Source organism: Bos taurus, chromosome 15, assembly GCF_002263795.3.
Source record: "Bos taurus isolate L1 Dominette 01449 registration number 42190680 breed Hereford chromosome 15, ARS-UCD2.0, whole genome shotgun sequence".
Classification (NCBI taxonomy): domain Eukaryota; kingdom Metazoa; phylum Chordata; class Mammalia; order Artiodactyla; family Bovidae; genus Bos; species Bos taurus.
The window spans coordinates 45,126,113-45,145,779 of record NC_037342.1 but is presented as its reverse complement, the minus strand read 5'-3'; the positions used below and the strand labels follow the sequence as shown (position 1 = coordinate 45,145,779).

The 19,667-nt window shown below is 45.2% G+C and overlaps 1 protein-coding gene across 14 annotated transcripts in view; it reads left to right on the top strand.

Annotated features, from left to right (window-relative positions):
* Positions 1 to 19,667, top strand: part of PPFIBP2 (PPFIA binding protein 2) — a 166,731-nt gene that overhangs the window by 71,536 nt on the left and 75,528 nt on the right. For all 14 annotated transcript variants that reach the window (XM_024975813.2, XM_024975822.2, XM_024975820.2 and 11 more), the window contains one exon: positions 16,623 to 16,715. In XM_024975813.2, coding sequence (XP_024831581.1) covers positions 16,623 to 16,715 — 93 coding nt within the window. The remainder of the gene's footprint in view (positions 1 to 16,622; positions 16,716 to 19,667) is intronic.

Genomic DNA, 19,667 nt, shown 5'->3' with positions numbered 1-19,667 from the left:
CCTCATGGCTATTAGTGGTGCAGCCTGATCTTCGACCCTGTTCTGTCTCCCAGTCCAGTTCTCAACCCTCATTTCTTCGACCAAGTATGTAGAAAATTATGGGTTTAGAACCCAGCAGGAATCCTGTTTGTGCTCAGCCTCTGTCCAGCTTTGGAATGGGGTCATTGCAGTCACCAAAGAGTGTGCTGAGGTGACCAGATATTTTGGCAAAGATTCACATCATTGTCTTAAGAATTGTAAAAACGTCACTGAAGAGGTTTTGGAGGAGATAAGAAGTGCTGTTCCCATCACTTCGTCTTTATTGTCCTGTATCCAACTGAAGTTCTTTAACCAGGAGGTCTTGGGACCAGCAGCTATGATATGCTTGGGATTACGCAGTGTCCTAGCTGCTGGGATAGATGTTGTGCAGAAGTTCTGTCTGCAGAGAAATGAATCCTGCATGTGAGGCAATGTAAGAAGGCTCTTTCTGTCCTGAGGCCCAGGTTGGCAGCTCTGGCTCCCGTGGAAGGAAGGGAAGCGCTAGGTGAGGAGACTTCAGACCCCCTGTAGGTAACTCATAGCAAAACATATTTTTCTTCTAGTTTTAAGGAGCATTAAAAAAAGCGCACAAAATATTAGATATGTCATAGGCAGTATAATTGATATCTTTCCTATTTTGTAGCTGAAACACTACTGTCAGATTCTTCTTTTTAAAATCCCCTTAAAAAACAAAAAACAAATTCCCTTTCATCCTGTGACCCTGATCAGAAGCCTAGGACTTGCCCTTAGTCTGAATGAGAATGCTCAGAATTTTCTGCCTGGTGGGATTTAAGACACTTTTTTAACCTGGCCTCAACTTACCTTTCAGTTTCACCTTTTATATCTACTCCCATGAGCTCCCAGGTATACTCCCTGCCTTCTGTGTCCTTTGCTGACCTCGTCCCTGTACTGCACCTACTGGACTCCGGCCCGAGTCTCTAGTACTTTCCATTTGCCTGGCTCACCCACAGCTTCTCACATGCTTTCTTAAGCCTCAGTGGCTTAGAGAGCAGGTTTCTCTTAGCCCAGGTTTTTTTTTTTTTTCTATTTGGCTGCGCTGGGTCTTCATTGCTTTGTTGTTGTTGTTGTGTGGGCTTTCTCTAGTTGCAGTGAGTAGGGGCTACTCCTCTCGTGGTTCTCGGGCTTCTCATTGTGGTGGCTTTTCTCGTGGAGCACAGGCTCTAGGCGTGCAGGCATCAGTAGCTGTGGCATGCAGCTTAGTTGCTTTGTGGCACGTGGAATCTTCCCAGACCAGGGATTGAACCTGCATCCCCTGCGTTGGCCGGTGGATTCCTATTCCCTGCGCCATCAGGGAAGTCCTTAGCCCAGGTTTTTGAAGATGGAAACCTGCTCTTTCGTGTTCCTGTGCAGAGGGGGTGGTTGTGGCAGAATTGTGACCTGGTAGCGTAGGAACACTTGCTCTTGCACCAGTCCAAGAGGGTAATGCCTCAGAGCAAGACAGTCTTTGAATTTGGAAGCTGTAAGGGAGATGTTTATGGCCAAGAATGCACTGAGATAGAGGAAAGCATTTGTGAGAAAAGAGACATTGTTTTGTGGCCTTTAGGGGATGGGATACTACATGTTGTTTTAGTTAAGAACATGCAGTTTGAAGTAAAGCCTAGGTTGGGCTCTTGGCTTTGCTGTGTGATTTTAGGCAGATTACCTCAAATCTTGGATTTCTCCATCTATAAAATAAGGAAGATAAAAGTGCCTGCCACATACAGGTTTTATGAGGGTCAAGTAAGATAATGCATGTCAAATGCTTAGCAGAGTACCATGCACGAGGGAACATTCAATAAAAGTTAACTGCTACTGGCCATAACCAGGAAGGGAGATCTTGAGCAGATGGTATGTTCTCTTCTCTCCTTGGAGTGAAGAGGCCATCATTCCTTCCACTTAGGGCCCCTTTCCACATTTTAGGTCAAAGTTTCAAACCAAAGCCCTATGGGATACAGCTGGGACCTGGCCCACTCTGAGTAGCCAGAGGCCCCAGTGGCTACTGTTCTGGCCAGCTTGGCTATGGCTACTGAGAGAAGGCTGACCAGGGCTGGTCCTCCAGCTCCTTCCCCAATAGGCAGAGCCCTGAGATAAGGTAATCTGCCACAAGCATCCAGAGGGCCTCCGCTGTTCAGCTATCTGGTTCCTGACTGACTCACAAACAGTTAACACCTGCCCTGCTTTGAGATCCAAGTGGCTCTAACCCACATAGTCCTGAAAGGGCCTCTTAAAATAGCTAGAAGCAGGGTCTGTGGGGTTCACTCACTGCTCCCTGAGCAGGAGCTATTTCCCAGGAGCAGAAACCCCAGCATTTGTCAGCATCTTGATACTGCTGCTGGCTTCTAGAACTCTGCTGAAACTGAATTCCAAACTAAAGTCATAACCCTGTCCACCACCCCTCCCCCCTGAAAAAAAAAAGTCAAAAATGGAATCACCATGACTCCTCCATGCAATTGTCTTGGGTTCTGTAGTAGAATGTGGAATGAGGTCAGACTGTTAATGTAAGCCTTATACTGTGTCATCTGGTGCTCAAATGGTTGATCCAGTAGCCTGGCCACTTGGGCCAGAAGAGCTGGGAAGACATCCTGGCCCCAGACATTGACTTGTCTTGCTCTCAAGTCAGACTGCAGTGAAATTGAAGTAGGCAGCGGCTTCTGTGACAGCTGTTCCTACTGGCTAAGAGCACAGATCCCTGCGTCCAACTCCTTGGGTTCGTATCTCAGCTCTGTGTGACCTTGGACAATTGATTAATCTCCCTGATATTCAGCTCTCTTGTTTGTAAAATGTGGATAAGTAATTCAATGTCTGTAAAGTGCTTAGAAAATGCTTCCTAGGTGTTACGATGATGATCACCTTGGCCACAACTGACAGCCTCTGGTTATTCCAGAGTCATGTGACCAACCTTGATTCTGAACAGAGGTATTTTCAGACCAGAAGGAGGGTGACAGTGGGTATGGCTACCCAAAGGTTCTTCTGTGCTGTGCTTAGTCTCTCAGTCGTGTCCAACTCTTTGTGACCCCATGGACTATAGCCCTCCAGATTCCTCTGTCCATGGGGATTCTCCAGGCAAGACTACTGGAGTGGGTTGCCATGCCTTCCTCCAGGGAAAGGCATGTCCCCTGTTCTAGCTGTCCCCAGTTTCCCAAGAGTACATCCCATTTTTAGCCAATGCACCCAGTGTACCTACCCATCATATTCCCCAATATAATTTAGGAGCTCAGATTCTGCCATCTCTGACCACCAGCACCTGTGACTCCCGTGTACCAGCTGCTTGAAGAGGGCCTCATGCCTCTTTCCCAGCAGGGTTTAACAAAGTGGCATCATACCAGGGTCATTTGCTGAGCAGCTTGCAGGTTCTCTAGAGCAGTTCAGCCACTGGTAGTTCTGTGAGCGGGCAACAGCACAGTGGTGGCGGTGGTGGTGGCGGTGGTGGTGGCGGTGGTGGTGGTGGTGGCGGTGGTGGCGGTGGTGGGTGAGTAGGTGGGTGGGGCTGGGCGGGGCGGGGGGTGATCATTTGACTCCTCCCTGCATTCTCTGTCCACCTCATCCCAGTATCAGCTCTTTCATACTTTTCCATGGGTCCCCAACTTTGACCCCCTCTCACTTGATGTTACCACCTACTAAGAAATTTGCCACATATAGATGAGTATCTCATCTTCCCTCCCCTTCACCACAAAATGTAACAGTGTTCACAACCATTATTTTTTAGCTTCCTTTGATTTCGTAGGTCAAGAGTCCCTTCTCTCTGCCAAGGCTATCCTGGTATCCTGTCCTCCTGACCCAAAGCCGTTCCACACCTTCTTGTTCTGTGATTGTTTCTTCTATTTATTTACTCGGCCCTGCCTACTTGTCCCTTGTCCTTGGCAGAAAATACCTCTGTAATTCTTAGAGAAAAACAAAACTCTGACTATGTTCTCTCTCTATGCTGCCTTATAGAACTTAACGTTCCTTTCACCATTGGGAATCTTGAAATCGAAAGCAGGCTAAAAACTCACCATCTGCACTCCTTCCTGGTTACTTACCCCCAAACCCACTTCACACTGGCTTTGTCCCTAAGAAAGCTTTCAAAGTTCTTCTGTAATGTTATCACCTCTAGTTCCCAAGCAACATTTCTCATTCATTTCCCCTAGAATTCATTCCCATTTGGGCATCTTGTAGGGCTAATAAAATTCTTGTGACCAAAGGACCAGCCCCTTACTTTGGCCTTTACCTACTCACATATTTTCCACCTATGGATCTTGCATGCCTGTTTGATTCTTGGATTGTCTGACCCGAGCCAAGAAGCATCAGGAAGTTTGCTTCTAATGATTCCAAGTGAATCATTAAAACAATCACAGTGCCCCTGCTATCCCCAACCCTGACACCTGATGCTGCCCGTCTCTGATGGGTGTTTTTAATAATCATGAATTAAGTTTGGAGTTGGCAAGATGAGGAAAGAGCACTACTCAAAGAGGCTCCTGTTTTTACTGTGCTCCTGGCTTTAATATAATCCCTTTGCAAGATACCAACACACTTATAAATACCACTTCTATAGTCAAGTGTTGTAGGTTCCTTATGCGTCCAGCCATGTGATCAAGAGAATTGAGCAGAGACTAAGCTCATGCAAGGCTATTATTTTGGAACAAGATCTTGGTTAATCAAATGCATTCCTCTCTCTTCCTCATTCTACTTTCCAGGATGATCAATTACAAGCCTTCATGTACATCACACCAGCTCCTTGGTTGGAAAGCTTACAGACAGTCTTCAAGACATCCTTTGTTTTCTGTGTTCTTGGAGACCAGAGTAGTGAAGGGTGGCAATTGTCATGGTTTCATGGATAGCCTAGCTGTATCAGGAAGACTCTTTCCAAAGGTGCTGGTCTCTCTCTTCTCCTGGGGGAATTCCTTCATTGTTTTCAAGACAGTCTTTCAAGTGAGGACTCCACTATAAATCCTCTCCACTCCCTTGAAAGTATTATTGATTCGTCCATCCCCTGTGCCACTCCTGCTGCCTTATGACATCTAACTGTACAACTACAGAGCTTTTTCAAGGCAGGGACTGCCTAGCACAGAGCGTGGCACCTCATAGGTGTTCAGGAATATTTGAGTCACTGAATAGATAAATGAATGAAACATGATTGCATAAACATTGGTTGACCCCATATTTAATTTTCTATTTGTGAACTTTGCTTTGCTCTTCCCTAATGGTGAAATATTTGATAGTGATGACCCCACTAGCAACCCTCAGTCACCTCTTACAAAATTGCAACCAAGGGCATAAGGAGGTCAAAGTCAGGATAAGATCTCTCTTGCTGGAGTCCTGGTAGCTAAGGATTTGATTGTGCTCTGTTCACACTGCATTTCAAAGAAGCTCTGTGCCAAAGATAGTGGATTGGCTTAGCTGTTCCTTATCTAGAAAAAGTGGCTTTATAATAACTGCCAGAAGGCCCTTAAACTCCTTAACCAGAATATTGAGGAGAGGCTTTCCTTTTTACAAGCACCTTCCTGCACTCATTCCATTTGGCTTCCTTGTCTGTTACACCTGAACCATGTAAAAGGAATTGTAGCTTTTATGATCTACTTTTTATTTTTAAATTTTTTGGTTTCTCCCTTTTTAATGTGTAATTTTATTATTTTTTAATTTATTTATTTTTGGCTGCACTGGGTCTTCATTGCTGCACGCATGGGCTTTCTCTAGTTGAGGTGAGCGAGAGCTACTCTCTAGCTGTATGCAGGCTTCTCATTGTGGTGGCTTCTCTTGTTGCAGAGCACAGGCTCCAGGGTGCCACAGGCTCTAGGGTGTCCGGGCTTCAGTAGTTGTGGCACATGGGCTCTGTAGTTGCAGCTCCCAAGCTCCAGAGCACAGGTTCAGTAGTTGTGGCACATGGGCTCTGTAGTTGCAGCTCCCAGGCTCCAGAGCACAGGTTCAGTAGTTGTGGCACATGGGCTCTGTAGTTGCAGCTCCCAGGCTCCAGAGCACAGGTTCAGTAGTTGTGGCACATGGGCTCTGTAGTTGCAGCTCCCAGGCTCCAGAGCACAGGTTCAGTAGTTGTGGCACATGGGCTCTGTAGTTGCAGCTCCCAGGCTCCAGAGCACAGGTTCAGTAGTTGTGGCACATGGGCTCTGTAGTTGCAGCTCCCAGGCTCCAGAGCACAGGTTCAGTAGTTGTGGCACATGGGCTCTGTAGTTGCAGCTCCCAAGCTCCAGAGCACAGGTTCAGTAGTTGTGGCACATGGGCTCTGTAGTTGCAGCTCCCAGGCTCCAGAGCACAGGTTCAGTAGTTGTGGCACATGGGCTTAGTTGCCCCGTGGCACGTGGGATCTTCCCAGACCTAGGATTGAACCAATGTCCCATGCATTGCAAGGCAGATTATTATCTACTGGACAAGGGAAGCCCCCTCACCCTTATTTTTTAAGGTCTACATTTTCCTAGTTTCTAAAAAGCTTGATATGTGAGTGGTGGTCCTAAGCTTAAAGTATAGCCTTAGTGACTTGGACATCTCCCTGGACCTGGCAGCCATGGCTCCCTTGAGATGGGTTTTCTGGATTTGATATGATCCCCTTGACTAGGCAGCCTGGAAACATGACTGGAGCTGTCTCACTGGGGAGCTGACTGCTTTAGACTTTTCCCACACTCATGCCCGCATACCAAATGACACCCCCATGCGACCTCTCCTTCACCCCACTTGACTGTTCTGGAACCAGCTCTTTCCTCATATTCAGTGAGGTGCCATGCTGACAGGAGGTCCCCTAGGACACGCCCCCAAAGGAATGCTGCAGAACTGCCCTCACTCAACACCCCTGAGGATATACCAGAGCACAGGAAGAAGGCGCACCCTCCCAGCAGAGGCCAGCCAGCCCATGAAAGAGTCAGATTCCTGGGGATTCCTCATGGCCTGCATCTGTGGCACTCACCCCCTCCAGAACTCTGCAGAGACCTAATATGGCCATCCGTTGGCCAAGCTACTCAGTACAATGGAGGGACCAGGCCAAGAGTGAGCAAGCATTGGGGAATCTGACTGTTCACTAGAGTCAGAGGGTGATGACTCTGAGGAGGCTGCCAGGGGCCTCAGTGGGGGTTCAGCTGGAAAACTCATGTTTAACTAATTGACCTGAGTTTCAGATTGGAACAGAAAAAAAATTTAAGTATTTATGGTCAGTCATTATTAACTATTGAAATTCTCTTTGTGGTGATCATAAGCATGTATGTAGCACGGAGGACTTATAGTATGGTAGGACACGACTGAAGTGACTTAGCATAGCGTAGCATAGGATGCTCATAGAAAAGAAAGACTGTGGCCATGTAGATATGACTCTGAACATGGGCATGTTTTCAGGGACAATGGAAAGAACAGGTTCTCATGTTGGCACCGCAGGCATGAATCCAGAGCTCTTAGCTGACAGTGGGTTCTGTTGTTCCTTAGGCACTTTGTTTCTTTCCAGCCCCAACGCATTTGGGTTATTCCCTTGGGTTGTTTGTTCAAATCTTTAGATACTTCATAGGTGTCTATGGGAAATGTTGCCTTTTTTTTGTTCTCTTGCACAAAAAGAATGAGTTAATTAAAGCCGACAGTACAAGGGATGAGCTGTATCTAACTATGTTTTGGTCTTTTAGCTTAAACAAAGCCATTTAAATGAGTTCCATGTTTCCACGATCATTCAAAAACTGTTTATATTACACAAAGGAAGCATTAGAGCAGCATCTTGCTCTGAAGAGCACTGTGCGCATTTATTCCCACACGTCTTTGTGTTTAATGACCTAATTGACCCTCTGGGCCCCTCTGTGAGGTATGACTTCCTCTATTTAAGCTTGAGATGAGGTGACCTACCTGAGCTCGTGCATGGTTAATGCAGCCTCGCCTCCTGATTATTCTCAGCTGTCATTCTGCACAGGAGGTTCTGCATTTTGGAGGAGGAGGCTGTAGGAATTCTGTACATGAATATGGAAGCCCCCTCCCAACAATCTCCCCGGGGACCCCCTGCCTTGAAGTCCAGATTAGCAAAGGATGGGAGCAGGGAAGCTGCAGCTTTCAGACCTGGCATTTGTACAGCTATATAGGGCATGTTATTCTTTCAACATAACTTCTTTTTTTTTTTTTCAACATAACTTCTTAAACATGTCGTTAGGTATTTTGTGTTCTTTTTTTTTGGCTGTGCTGGGTCTTTGTGGTGGTGCGTGGGCTTTTCTAGTTGCAGCACATGGGTTCTGCAGTGTGCAGGCTTGGTAGTTGCTCCGCAGCACGTGGGATCTTAGTTTCCCGACCAGGGATCGAACCCATGTCTCCTGCATTGGAAGGCTGATTCTTAACCACTGGACCACCAAGAAAGTCCCCGTTTTTGTAGTCTTATTGCCCTTCATTTATTCATTACCCATCCACCCTGTGTCTTTTAGCCCTAGTTTAGATTCCTGTTCCTTTTTTTTGTGCTTTAACCTATTTTTCTTTATTTCATCTCTCCTCTACACACATCTAGTTGATGCCCACGGGCTTAATGCATCTTGTATTATTCCCTTCTTAACCTTCTTGCTCTACTGGAGAAGTAAGAATGGAGGCAAACAGGTAGTGGAAGTAAAGTCACCTGTTTCACACACAAAGGAGAATGGGTGCCTCTTTCATCCCCATGCATCCCACACAGACACACCCTGTGCCACAAAGCAGATCCCTGTTAGCCCTTGATGATAATCCTGGTTTTAACTATACTTGGCTCTGAACTGACAATTCTTTCTTAACAATTGCCAGTTCAAGCAATTCAGGAAACAGTAGGCAGAATCCCTTTGTAATTCAGTACTATATCCAAGTAGCAGGAATGCTTTCTAGTAAGTGTGTTTCCACAGGAGTAAATTTCACTTACTGGACTGATCACCATTTGAGACAAATGCTTTAGCCAGGACTTTGGTTGCATGTAACTGAAACTTGGTTTGAGCCACTACAGCCCAACAGGGGACCGACAGGAGACCGACAGGAAGGGCAGGGTTATATCATTGTCTTTGGACAGCAAGAACCAGGGTGAGAATGCCATCAATCTCTTTCGTGGCTTTCATTTGTGTTTCCATGAACGCTGGCTTCATAGCTGACTCCTGTCACAAACCAACTTCCTCCATGTGGAAAAAGACACGGCCACGGACAACCTCAGAGCCTTCTAGCACAACTGCCACCATTTTCTGTTCCTCAGTTTAAAAATTCAGAGGAAGGGTTCAACCATCCAAGCTTCACATCAGAGGCTGGGAAAGGTGAGAAATCTCCAAGAAGATGGCAACCCTCACTTGTGCCAAATAGTTACAGCGAAGGTAATGATCCCAGCCTGTGGTTTTCTCTCCGCAAGAAAGCAAGAGGGAAACTGAGGAAACAGCTAATGATGAGGGTTTGAGGGGGCATCTTAAATGTTCTCTGATAACTTAAATAGCCTATCCCAAATAAAAATGCAACACCCCCAAGATATGGAAAACCTGTGTTATTTCTCAAGTCTGCTAACATCCAGCTCTTGGTGCATGAGGAACTTCACCAAGGGTAAACCCCATATTCACTGACCTATGGAAGAGGTAGGGGGCAGGACTCAGATTAAGCTTTGTGTAGCCCCAAATGCCCTTCCTATAGAGACTCTGCTCATGCTGGAATCTTGGTGGTCAGTCCTATGCTTCCTGGGCCCGTACAGCCCTCTCTCCACCCTCCCACTTCTCTCCTAATGACTGAGGCTGATGAGCTACCGTGCTCAACTCCATGACCCCCAGCCATAGATCACCTGCATGCCTGCTCCCTCGTCGTGAAGCCGCTCTCTTCCGTTTAGAGATGGCTTAGAACACAACCCCACTCTAGGCTGTTGACTGCTGGAGCTGTACATTAGGCCTGCCCAGTCCCAGCATCAACAGCATGTTGGGTCTTCTAGAAAGAGAGCCACAGCCTGTAGGAGTCAAGATGCTGTATTGTCTCTGTTCCTGAGGACTCACCAATATCATTCTCAAGGCCTGGGAAATAATTTTTTTTTTTAATTGAAGTATAGTTGATTTTATAATGTGTTTCTGTTATACAGCAAAGTGATTCAGTTATATAGACACAAATATTCTTTTTCAGATTCTTTCATAGTTATTACAAGATTTTGAACATAGTTCCCTGTGCTGTACAGTAGGATCTTGCTGTTTATTGGTTTTATGTACACTAGTGTGTGTATGTTAATCCCCAATTCCTAATTTATTCCTTCCCTCCCCCCTTCCCCTTGGTAACCATAAGTTTGTTTCTATGTCTGTTCAGTCGCTCAGTCATGTCCAACTCTTTTCAACCCCATGAACTGCAGCCGTGCCAGGCTTCCCTGTCCTTCACTGTCTCCCAGAGCTTGCTCAAACTTATGTTCATTGAGTCAGTGATGCCATCCAACCATCTCATCCTCTGTCACCCGCTTCTCCTCCTGCCCTCAATCTTTCCCAGCATCAGGGTCTTTTCCAATAAGTTAGCTCTTCACATTAGGTGGCCAAAGTGAGTCTGTTTATGTTTTATAAATAGGTTCATTGGTATATTTTAGATCCATAAGTAAGTGATATTATATGATATTTGTCTTTGACTTGCTTAACATGATAATCTCTATGTCCATCCATGTTGCTGCAAATGGCATTATTTCTATCTTTTTACGGCTGAGTAAGACTCCATTATAAGAACATGTCACATTGGAACCTCCAAACTGTTAGTGGCTGCAGCAGGTTACACTCCTATCAGTAGAATCGGCAGATTTCTTTTTCTCCACACCCTCTCCAGCATTTATTATTTGTAGACTTTTTGGTGATGGTCATTCTGACCAGTGTAAGGTGGTGCCTCATTGTTTTTTTCTTTTTAAATTTTATTGATTTATTTAAGCCTGTGCTGGGTCTTTGTTGCTGTGCCCAGGTTTTCTCTAGTTACGGTGCGCCAGGGCTACTCTCCAGTTGCAGTGCATGGACTTCTCATTGCAGCAGCTTCACTTGCTGAGGGCACGGGGACTCGGTAGTTGTGGCACACGAGCTTAGTTGCCCCGTGGTATGTGGGATCTTCCCAGAGCAGGAATCAAATCCATGTCCCCTGCATTGGCAAAAAGATTCTTAACCACTGAACCACTAGGGAAGTCCTCATTGTAATTTTGATTTGCATTTCTCTGTTAGAGATGTTGAGCATCTGGGGAAGATGTGGTATTCCTGAGTTGTGTTTTATATTTCCCTTGGAGAGATCTGGGTTTTACAGGATGGATTCCTTTATCCAAGACTTTGCTGAGCTTCTTGATAGCAAAGCTTTGATAGAAGCAAAGGTGGCTTGGCTTCAATAGTCTTGGCTAAAGTTTCTGTACTATTGACAATATACACACAAGAACACCCGTGCTGATTCATTGCTGTGATATGAGAGGGTGTATATGTCACTGTGGCATCCCTCAGTAAGAGATGCGAGAGGAATGGCAGCGGCAATCTGCAGTTGCCGCTTCGCTTCCGCAGGATACACAGGCCCCGTGCCTTCACGATATCTCTTGGTCCCACAAAACATTATATCAGGTAACTAACATGAATTGTAGTTTTAAGAATAGCTATAGTCATGGAAAGTTTGGATGAGAAGATTCAGTTTTCCCCTCTGTCACATTTGTAGAAATAACCATCAAAAGAGAAGAGGAGAAAATTTGATCAAATATATGTGTAGTACACCTTAGTACATCAGAATTTCATTGTATAGATCCAGCCTAGGGGCTAACAATGAGTTGAACAATGACCTCTTTTTTTAAAAAAATTATATTCATCAATGGGATGAGCATCCTTAATAGGATAGAACTGTACAGAACTCTCTTTAGATCACTTGCTGTCCCAGATGGGGAGAAATAGAAACTTAGCATTTTCTATTAGATTCCTTCAGAATTCAGTGTGACTTTCTCCTCCTCACTGGAATGTTGACATGGTTCTCTCTCTCTGACTTCATGCATGGAGAGCTGGGCAACTGCTCTACCACCGATTTACCTAATAGAGAATATGGACCAGACTTTTCAGAGACTCCCAAACCTTGGAATCACTCAGGGATCCAGTTGATGATCTCAGTATTGATCCAAACCTTCTACCACAATGCCACTGTTATAATTAAGGAAGCAGGTGTACCCTCGGACAAGCAAGCTCTTCTTAAAGTGTGGCAAAACAGAGTTGTGTCCCAACTCTGTCTTTTTAATTGTTTTTCAATAATTTTCATAGCCATCTGGCTTTTTAATGCCCTGATGGTACTGACATTTTATAATCCAAGAATGATGCCAACAAGTGACTGAACTTATTGCTTAATTATTGGAAGGCAGAATGCATTTATTCACTAAAGCTCAAATCCACACCTTTGGCTGATAAGTGTTGGCATTCAATAAGGTGATTCTAAAGTAATCTTCTTGGCCCTGTTTTCTGATGCTTTCCAGGTTCTTCAAGTAGAAGTGGTATTTTATCCTGGTCTGTGCCTGGTTAAGGTTTGTGTGCAGTTTTTCTGAGAGCTGTCAACCTTATGTGGAAGAGAAAACATAGGACTTTGAACTTTACCAAAAGCAAAGGATGATAATACAGCAGACTTCTGTCTGGGACATTGTCTCACTGCTGTTTATTTAATACCTTTTAAAAACTTGCTGGAGAAGAACAGTGACTTTTGCATACTATATGAGAGGAAGATGCCCTGTTCCTCTAGAATGGTGACTTGGGTCGAGGGAAGGACTTTCCTGCCATGAGCAGCAGTTACACGGGCAGGCTGCCAGCAGAGGACATGCCCCTCAGGTCCGCTGTGTGTGTGCTCAGTTGCTTCAGTCGAGTCCAGCTCTGAGACCCTATGGACTATAGCCCGCCAGGCTCCTCTGATGGGATTCTCCAGGCAAGAATAGTGGTTGCCATTTCCTCCTTCAGGATATCTTCCTGACCCAGGGATTGAACCGGTGGTTCTTAGGTCTCCTGCATTGGCAGGTAGGTTCTTTACCACTGTGCCACCTGGGAAGCCACTCAAGTCTGTTGGGGGAGGAAAAAAGCTCCTAGAACTACTCTTCTAGTTTCTCAAACAGTGCTTCTAGCTTTTGAAATGTATTTTAATTACTTGTGTAAATATATTTTTGTAAAAAGCTCAATTATTGTGGTTAAAGTAAAAACCAATCTTGACCAAACCTCCCAGTCTTAGCTATTCATAGCCCAGAAATTTCCCCAGAAGAGAGCACTGTTAAGGGTTGTTCTGTAACCTTCCAGACAGTTGATTTATTTTCATACATATATCAATACTTATGGAACTGGATAGTAATTTTTTTTAATATTTATTTTATTTGGCTGTGCCTGGTCTTAGTTGCAGCATGTGGGATCTAATTCCCTGCCCAGAGATCGAACCTGGGTCCCCTGCATTGGGAGCCCAGAGTTTCAGCCACTGAACCACCAGGGAAGTCCCTGCATAGTATTTTTTCTAGTATCACACTGTATGATTCTTTGAATCTTGCTACTTTCACTATCCAGTATGTCTTTTATTTGTAGGATGGTTCGTAAATACCTGCCTCATATGTTAAGATGCTACAAGTTGTACATAATATGGGTGAACTGTAGTTTTTTTTTTTTAATCCACTTCTCTATTAAAGAATATTTAGGTTCATAGAGCATTTTTAAATATTGTACTTTAAGTGAACTTTCATACAATCCCAATGTATGAAACAAAATTTATACTGATCTGCTCCTCAATTAAGCTATAACAGAGAGCTTACTTATTTAATATGTAGTAACTTAGACAAATAATCCATTTGTGCCTTGTCCATACATTTTGCACGGCAGTTTCTTTCAGTGTAAAATTAGAATACAAATAGCACCCTGTTAGCAGAGTTGTGAGGAGCCCTGCTCTGCGGTTCCACGGTGATCTCATACGGCTTATGGCAGAAACCTGTCGCGGGTTTATACTGACCTGCCAATGCCAAGAGGCACCCAATGTCTCCTTCTGGAACTGACCAGAAATGGGCAAAGTATGTGGACCGAACTCTCTTTTCTCGGTTAAACTTTTCAGTCTCTTTGACCACTTCATAACTCCTTGGGAATTAGAATTACTAACCTAATCTATAGGAGAAGGCAATGGCACCCCACTCCAGTACTCTTGCCTGGAAAAATCCCATGGATGGAGGAGCCTGGAGGGCTGCAGTCCATGGGGTCGCTGAGGGTCGGACACGACTGAGCGACTTCACTTTCACTTTTTGCTTTCATGCATTGGAGAAGGAAATGGCAACCCACTCCAGTGTTCTTGTCTGGAGAATCCTGGGGATGGCAGAGCCTGGCGGGCTGCCGTCTATGGGGTCACACAGAGTCGGACATGACTGAATCGACTTAGCAGCAGCAGCAGAGTTGTGGGAAGGATTAAATGAATTAGTAAATGTAAAGTGGTCTCAACAGTGCCTGGCACATGGTGATCTCTGCCTTACTGCCTGCTTTGGGTCTAGAGCACAGTGCTTGGACCACATTGTATTGGTTTCCATGGAATTGTTTCGATCTCTGGCCCATGAATTTACTAACCTTTGACCTATTTGAGAGCATCGTAGGAGAGCAGTGAGTTCTGCTTGGCTCTGTTTATTGTGAGGCTATCACCATGAATATTATTTATCCCACTACACAGAGTCTCTCTGTGAAAAGAAGGGAAGTTTCTCCCTTCCTTAGGAAGAGTTGCTCTTCTCCTAGAGTCACCTGGAATTTCTCATACTAATCTGTGCATCTTTTAAGTCAATTGTGCTTCCCTTTTCCCATTGGCTGCTAGAGTGGATTCAGATCTTTTTTTTAAAATCTACTTCTATGACTCTGTGCATGCAGTTTGTGTATTAACTGAATTTACGATGTCAACTTCCTGACTTTTTTTTTGTCAACTAGCTGCTTCTCTGGGTGATTGTGTGTAGATCTTTTACTGCATGAACACACCACTGCATCTGACAGAGGCCCGGGTGGTGAGGTAGTTTACTGGAGTCTTGTGGAAGGAGCCTTCTCTTCACCTCCTGCGGGACAAGTGGCAGGTGCCAGTGCTGGTGGCCCTGTGCACGTGCTGACTTTGGCACTGGGTTTGGACATGCACAGCTTCACTTGGATGCCTTGGGTCCTTCCCATTTTCTCTCTCCTCTGAAAATCGCCATCATGTGAGTTCTTGGACATAGAAGCAATTGCCCTGCTGTTAAGAACTATTTTCCTCTCTCGTTAGGTTCTGAGAAAAAGTTGGTTATAATTATATCTTTGGATACTAGTCAGTGTTTGACCATGTGATGACTGGAATATGGATTAATGGAATAATAGTAAACTGCTGTCAACACAGAGAAGCCTTTGGTGATTGTCAAGGCCCTTTGTTTATGATATGAAAGAGCGTCCGTAACAATGGACAAGATGCAGACTGGAGAGGAGCTGGAGGAAGAGGCAGTGGCAGGGGTGCCCTGTCTGTCTGGCCTGTGTCTGGCACAGCCGCCCTGGGAAATGGCCCCTGAGCTCGCCCGCCCACTGTACCTTCAACAAACAGCTGGTGCTTCTCTCACAAGTGACACTCCAAGGCTTGAATAAAGAATTCTTGTTCCCTGTTTCTTTTTTAGAGCCAGGCCTGGCTCCACCACCTGCCCTCACCTAGGCAGTGCACTGGGGAAGGGACAGGACAAGGGAAGGAAGGTGATGTCTCTTCTTAATGAAAGAGGATTGGAAAGTGCAGTCTGAAGGTTGGAATGTGGTTCTGATTTGGGCCTTAAATTCATTGTGAAGGAAGGGTGTGTGGGAGATGCTGGTCCACTTTAGTTCCATTAGCAGCCACCTCCCTCCTCCCTGCCTACAACCAGGGCAGACACACCCAGAAAGTGACTGCAGCTCCTGTCTCTAGCTCAAGACATTTTATTAGATTTGCCTCTCCTTTGCTGTATCAAACCTCCCTCACCTCTGATTTCCATGGTTTCTGGCTTCTTTGTATTTCCTGTGTTTTCCTTCTGCTTGGCCCTGGAGATCCCTCTGGCTGTCATTTGGGTTCTTCTCAGGATGTTTCATCTTGGCTTACTCTTCTCAGCTCTAGCACTGCAGCAACTCCATGTGCTACCCTGGCTGTCACAGCCCTTATTGAGGGGTGGGATTGTCCATTCCCAGAAGGGAACATGTGAGTGGATGAAGAGCCTTGCAGTTGACATCCCTCATCCTTCATGCTCTCTGCAATGTTCAGGATGGATCTGCATGCTGTAAGGTGTGTCTCGGCTTTGGAGAACCCTGGCAGGAGAGTCAGGAGAGGAGGTCTGTTCCGGAGTTGTTCCCATATGGTTCCTTGGTGAATGGTATTAGCTCCCTGGTCTCCTCAAAGAGGCGGACCCTTATTGCTGTTGGTGCAGCTGGCAGGCTGTGCCTCCAACCAAACCAGACCCAACACGCCCAGTCATGTCAAGCACCGCCGAGTCTGGAGTTCATGAAAGCCTCTCTAGCCAAAGGTGAGGTCATCCAGGGGGTGGTTTTGCCAACTTTCATGGCACACCTATCGCTGGCATCTAGTCTGGTCCTCGTTGAAGTGGTTTCGACATCTTGTGGTTTCCTGTTGAGGTGGGTTGTTTTGCATAGATAATCAGTGAAACTGTCTTCACCAGTTGCATACTTCATTTGGAAGTTGGTAAGATGTTTTGCCAGCCTTTTAAGTGTGTATTTTTTCCTTTTCCCCTTTAGTCCCAGGTAAATCACCACAGTGCTGCCGGTAATGAAACGTATCAGGAACGCTTAGCACGCCTAGAAGGAGATAAGGAGTCCCTCATATTACAGGTGAGTCCTTTCTGGTGGGAATCACTTTGTTCTGTTACCTCCAACTCCCACATTGCAGTAGCTGCTTTAAGTGGGAGGGAAGTACTAAGGGTTTTCTCTGTGGGGTATCTCCTGTTCCCAGAGTGTATGTTTCTCAAAAGACTTTTCCTGAAACAAAGCAGAAAGTAACTGGGGACACAGTTTAACTCTGACCTTGGCTCTGGGAGGCTGTGAATGGATTCATTTATTTATCACAGACGGGGAGGCCTGGCGTGCTGCGATTCATGGGGTCGCAAAGAGTCGGACACGACTGAGCTACTGATCTGATCTGATCTGATCTGATGAGAGTACTTGCCTCTATGCACTGGAAGCTCTATGACCAGGCTGATTAAATGGGGCCCTGTCCTCCAGGAGTCTTGCAAAGGAGATAAGATGTGTCTCCATGGCATTAGTAAAATAAAGCCTCTTTAAAAGCCCAAGGATGGATGTGTACAGGATCAGTCTCAATTCATCTGAAGTTGGATCCAAACTGATCACTTTGAGCCCAACCCCCCTGGAGCTGTTAACATGGGTTAATAAGCCTTTGGTGACTCTCTTACTTTGAAGAAAAGTGAAAGTGAAAGTCACTCAGTCATGCCTGACTCTTTGCAACCCTATGAACTATAGTCCGTGGAATTCTCCAGGCCAGAATACTGGAGTGGGTAGATGTTCCCTTCTCCAGGGGATCCTCCCAACCCAGGGATAGAACCCAGGTCTCCCGCATTGCAGGCGGATTCTTTACTTCGAAGAAAGGAACTCCACAACTTTTCAGAAACAAAGAGTCAAAGATAGTTTCGGGTCTGAAAACTTGCTTCGCATTCTGAAAAGCTGAGTGCTGTTCACGCATCAGACACTGTGACTGATGATTTGGAGAATAATAAGACTAATATCCTAATCCCAGCTCCTAAAAAGCTTGGAGGGTGGTGGTTAAGACTGATAGTGGAACAGAAGGGAGGAGGCAGGTGTAGGATTCTGGGCCTCTCCCTAGACTGTGGGCCTTAGCTTAGAGTTCGTACTAGTGTTTAGAGGCTACAGTATGTTTGGCTTTTTCCCTTCTATTTTACCTTATTTCTTTATTCATTTCACTTTATTTTATGAATGGAAGTATTGATAGAATATACGATTATTTTAGAAACTTTGGGACATCAAAAAGAATTTAACACGTTGGCTTTTTCTTCCAATCTTTTTATTTCTCCTGTCCCCCTATTTTAAAAAATTAAGCTCAGGCCAAATATACAACTACACAATTTTGCATCCAAGGATTTTTTTTCTTCACTTCATTGATTTGTTTATTAAAAAATATTTGCATGCCCACAACTCAGTAGACACTGGTTTTAGGTGCTGGGGAGGTAGCTGTGAAGAATATAGACAAAGTCCTTGTCTCGAGCTTCCATGCATGTGTGTGTGTGTATGTGTTCACAATATATTTCCAGTGATGATAAATACCATGGAAGAAAATAAAGAAGGATAAGGACTGTGTAGTCAGGGAAGACTTCCCTGAGAGGAGGAGACCTAAGGAACTGGTGAGGGAGCCCCATGGAGACTGGGAGAAGCACATTCCAGGCAGAGGAGGTGGTCTATCCCGTGCACACCCTGAGGTGGGAGTGATCTTGGTGTGTGCGAAGAACAGGAAGGGCCTGTGTGGCTGGAGCTGGTGACCATGAAGAAGCCTGGGAAATGCCTTCAGAGAGGTAGCTGGTGTGTAATTTTAACCTCCATCCCAATGACATGACTAATGAAAGTGTCCAATTTAGAATTTTGCTACAAACAGCATGAAATTGCAAGCTATTGAACCAGGAACCTTCATGGCTGAAATAAGACATTCCTATTTAGAGTACCTGGAGAAGGAAATGGTAATCCAATTCAGTATTCTTGCCTGGAAAATCCCACGGCCAGGAGGAGCCTGGCAGGCTTCATAGGGTTACAAGAGAGTCAGACACGACTTAGCAACTAAACAACCACAGCAGTTTAGAGGACTACAGTTTAACACAGAAGTACTCTCGTTGATAGTTTTAAAATCCCAAATTCTTGAATAATCCTTATTAAAATAATTCTAGCATAGTCGGGAAGCTGCTTACAAGAAAAGTCAGAAGTGGATTGTTGTTGTTCAGTCCCTAAGTTGTGTCCAACTCTTTGTGACCCCATGGACTGTAGGGTGTCAGGTTCCTTCTGGCCATTGTAGTGGTTTCTATTCCTCCAGGAGCTTGTGGACAGGCTGTCAGAGTTGCTCTTACGTGCTCACCCCTGTCTCTAGAGGCTCCATGGAAGGGGCATGACCCCCAGCATGGGAGAGCCTTGCTTAATTCACAAGGCAGCTCAGCCAGACCCAACTCACTGGAGCCCTTGGTCCAGAACGTTCTCCTGGGTTTACCCGCAGAAGAACAAGGGGAATCAGACAGGACAAAATTTGCTGCCTCCAGAATTAAAAGCAAATAAAACCGAAGTCTTTTATTAATATATCTTCATTAGAATGTACCTTCTGAATGCAAGGATTGTCATCTTTTTTTTTTTTCCCTTCTTCTTCTTTTATATCCCCTCAGTTTCTAAAATTATTTCTAGCATGTAGTAGGGGCTCAAAAAATATTTTTCTTGAATAAAGGTCACATTTAGAATCTACATATTTCGTCCCAATTTTCTACACCTTTCCGTTCATAACTTAGACTGAATATTCATGTTCAGAGTATTTGTAGCCCTGTGTATCTTGAGTCATATGAGTAGTTGGCCTACAAGCTATAGGAGGCCAGAGACCATGCATTGTTCTTCTGGGTACCCCAGTGCATGACCCCACAGTTGGTACAGACTCTTTAGGTGTCAGTCTTCACAGTCAGATTAATCACAGCATATCCTTCCCAAACAGAAACTCTGGGACCCAAGGAGCAAAGGCCACCCCTGGAATGCTACTGTTTTGAAAGTAGAGTAAGTAGTTGGAAAGGC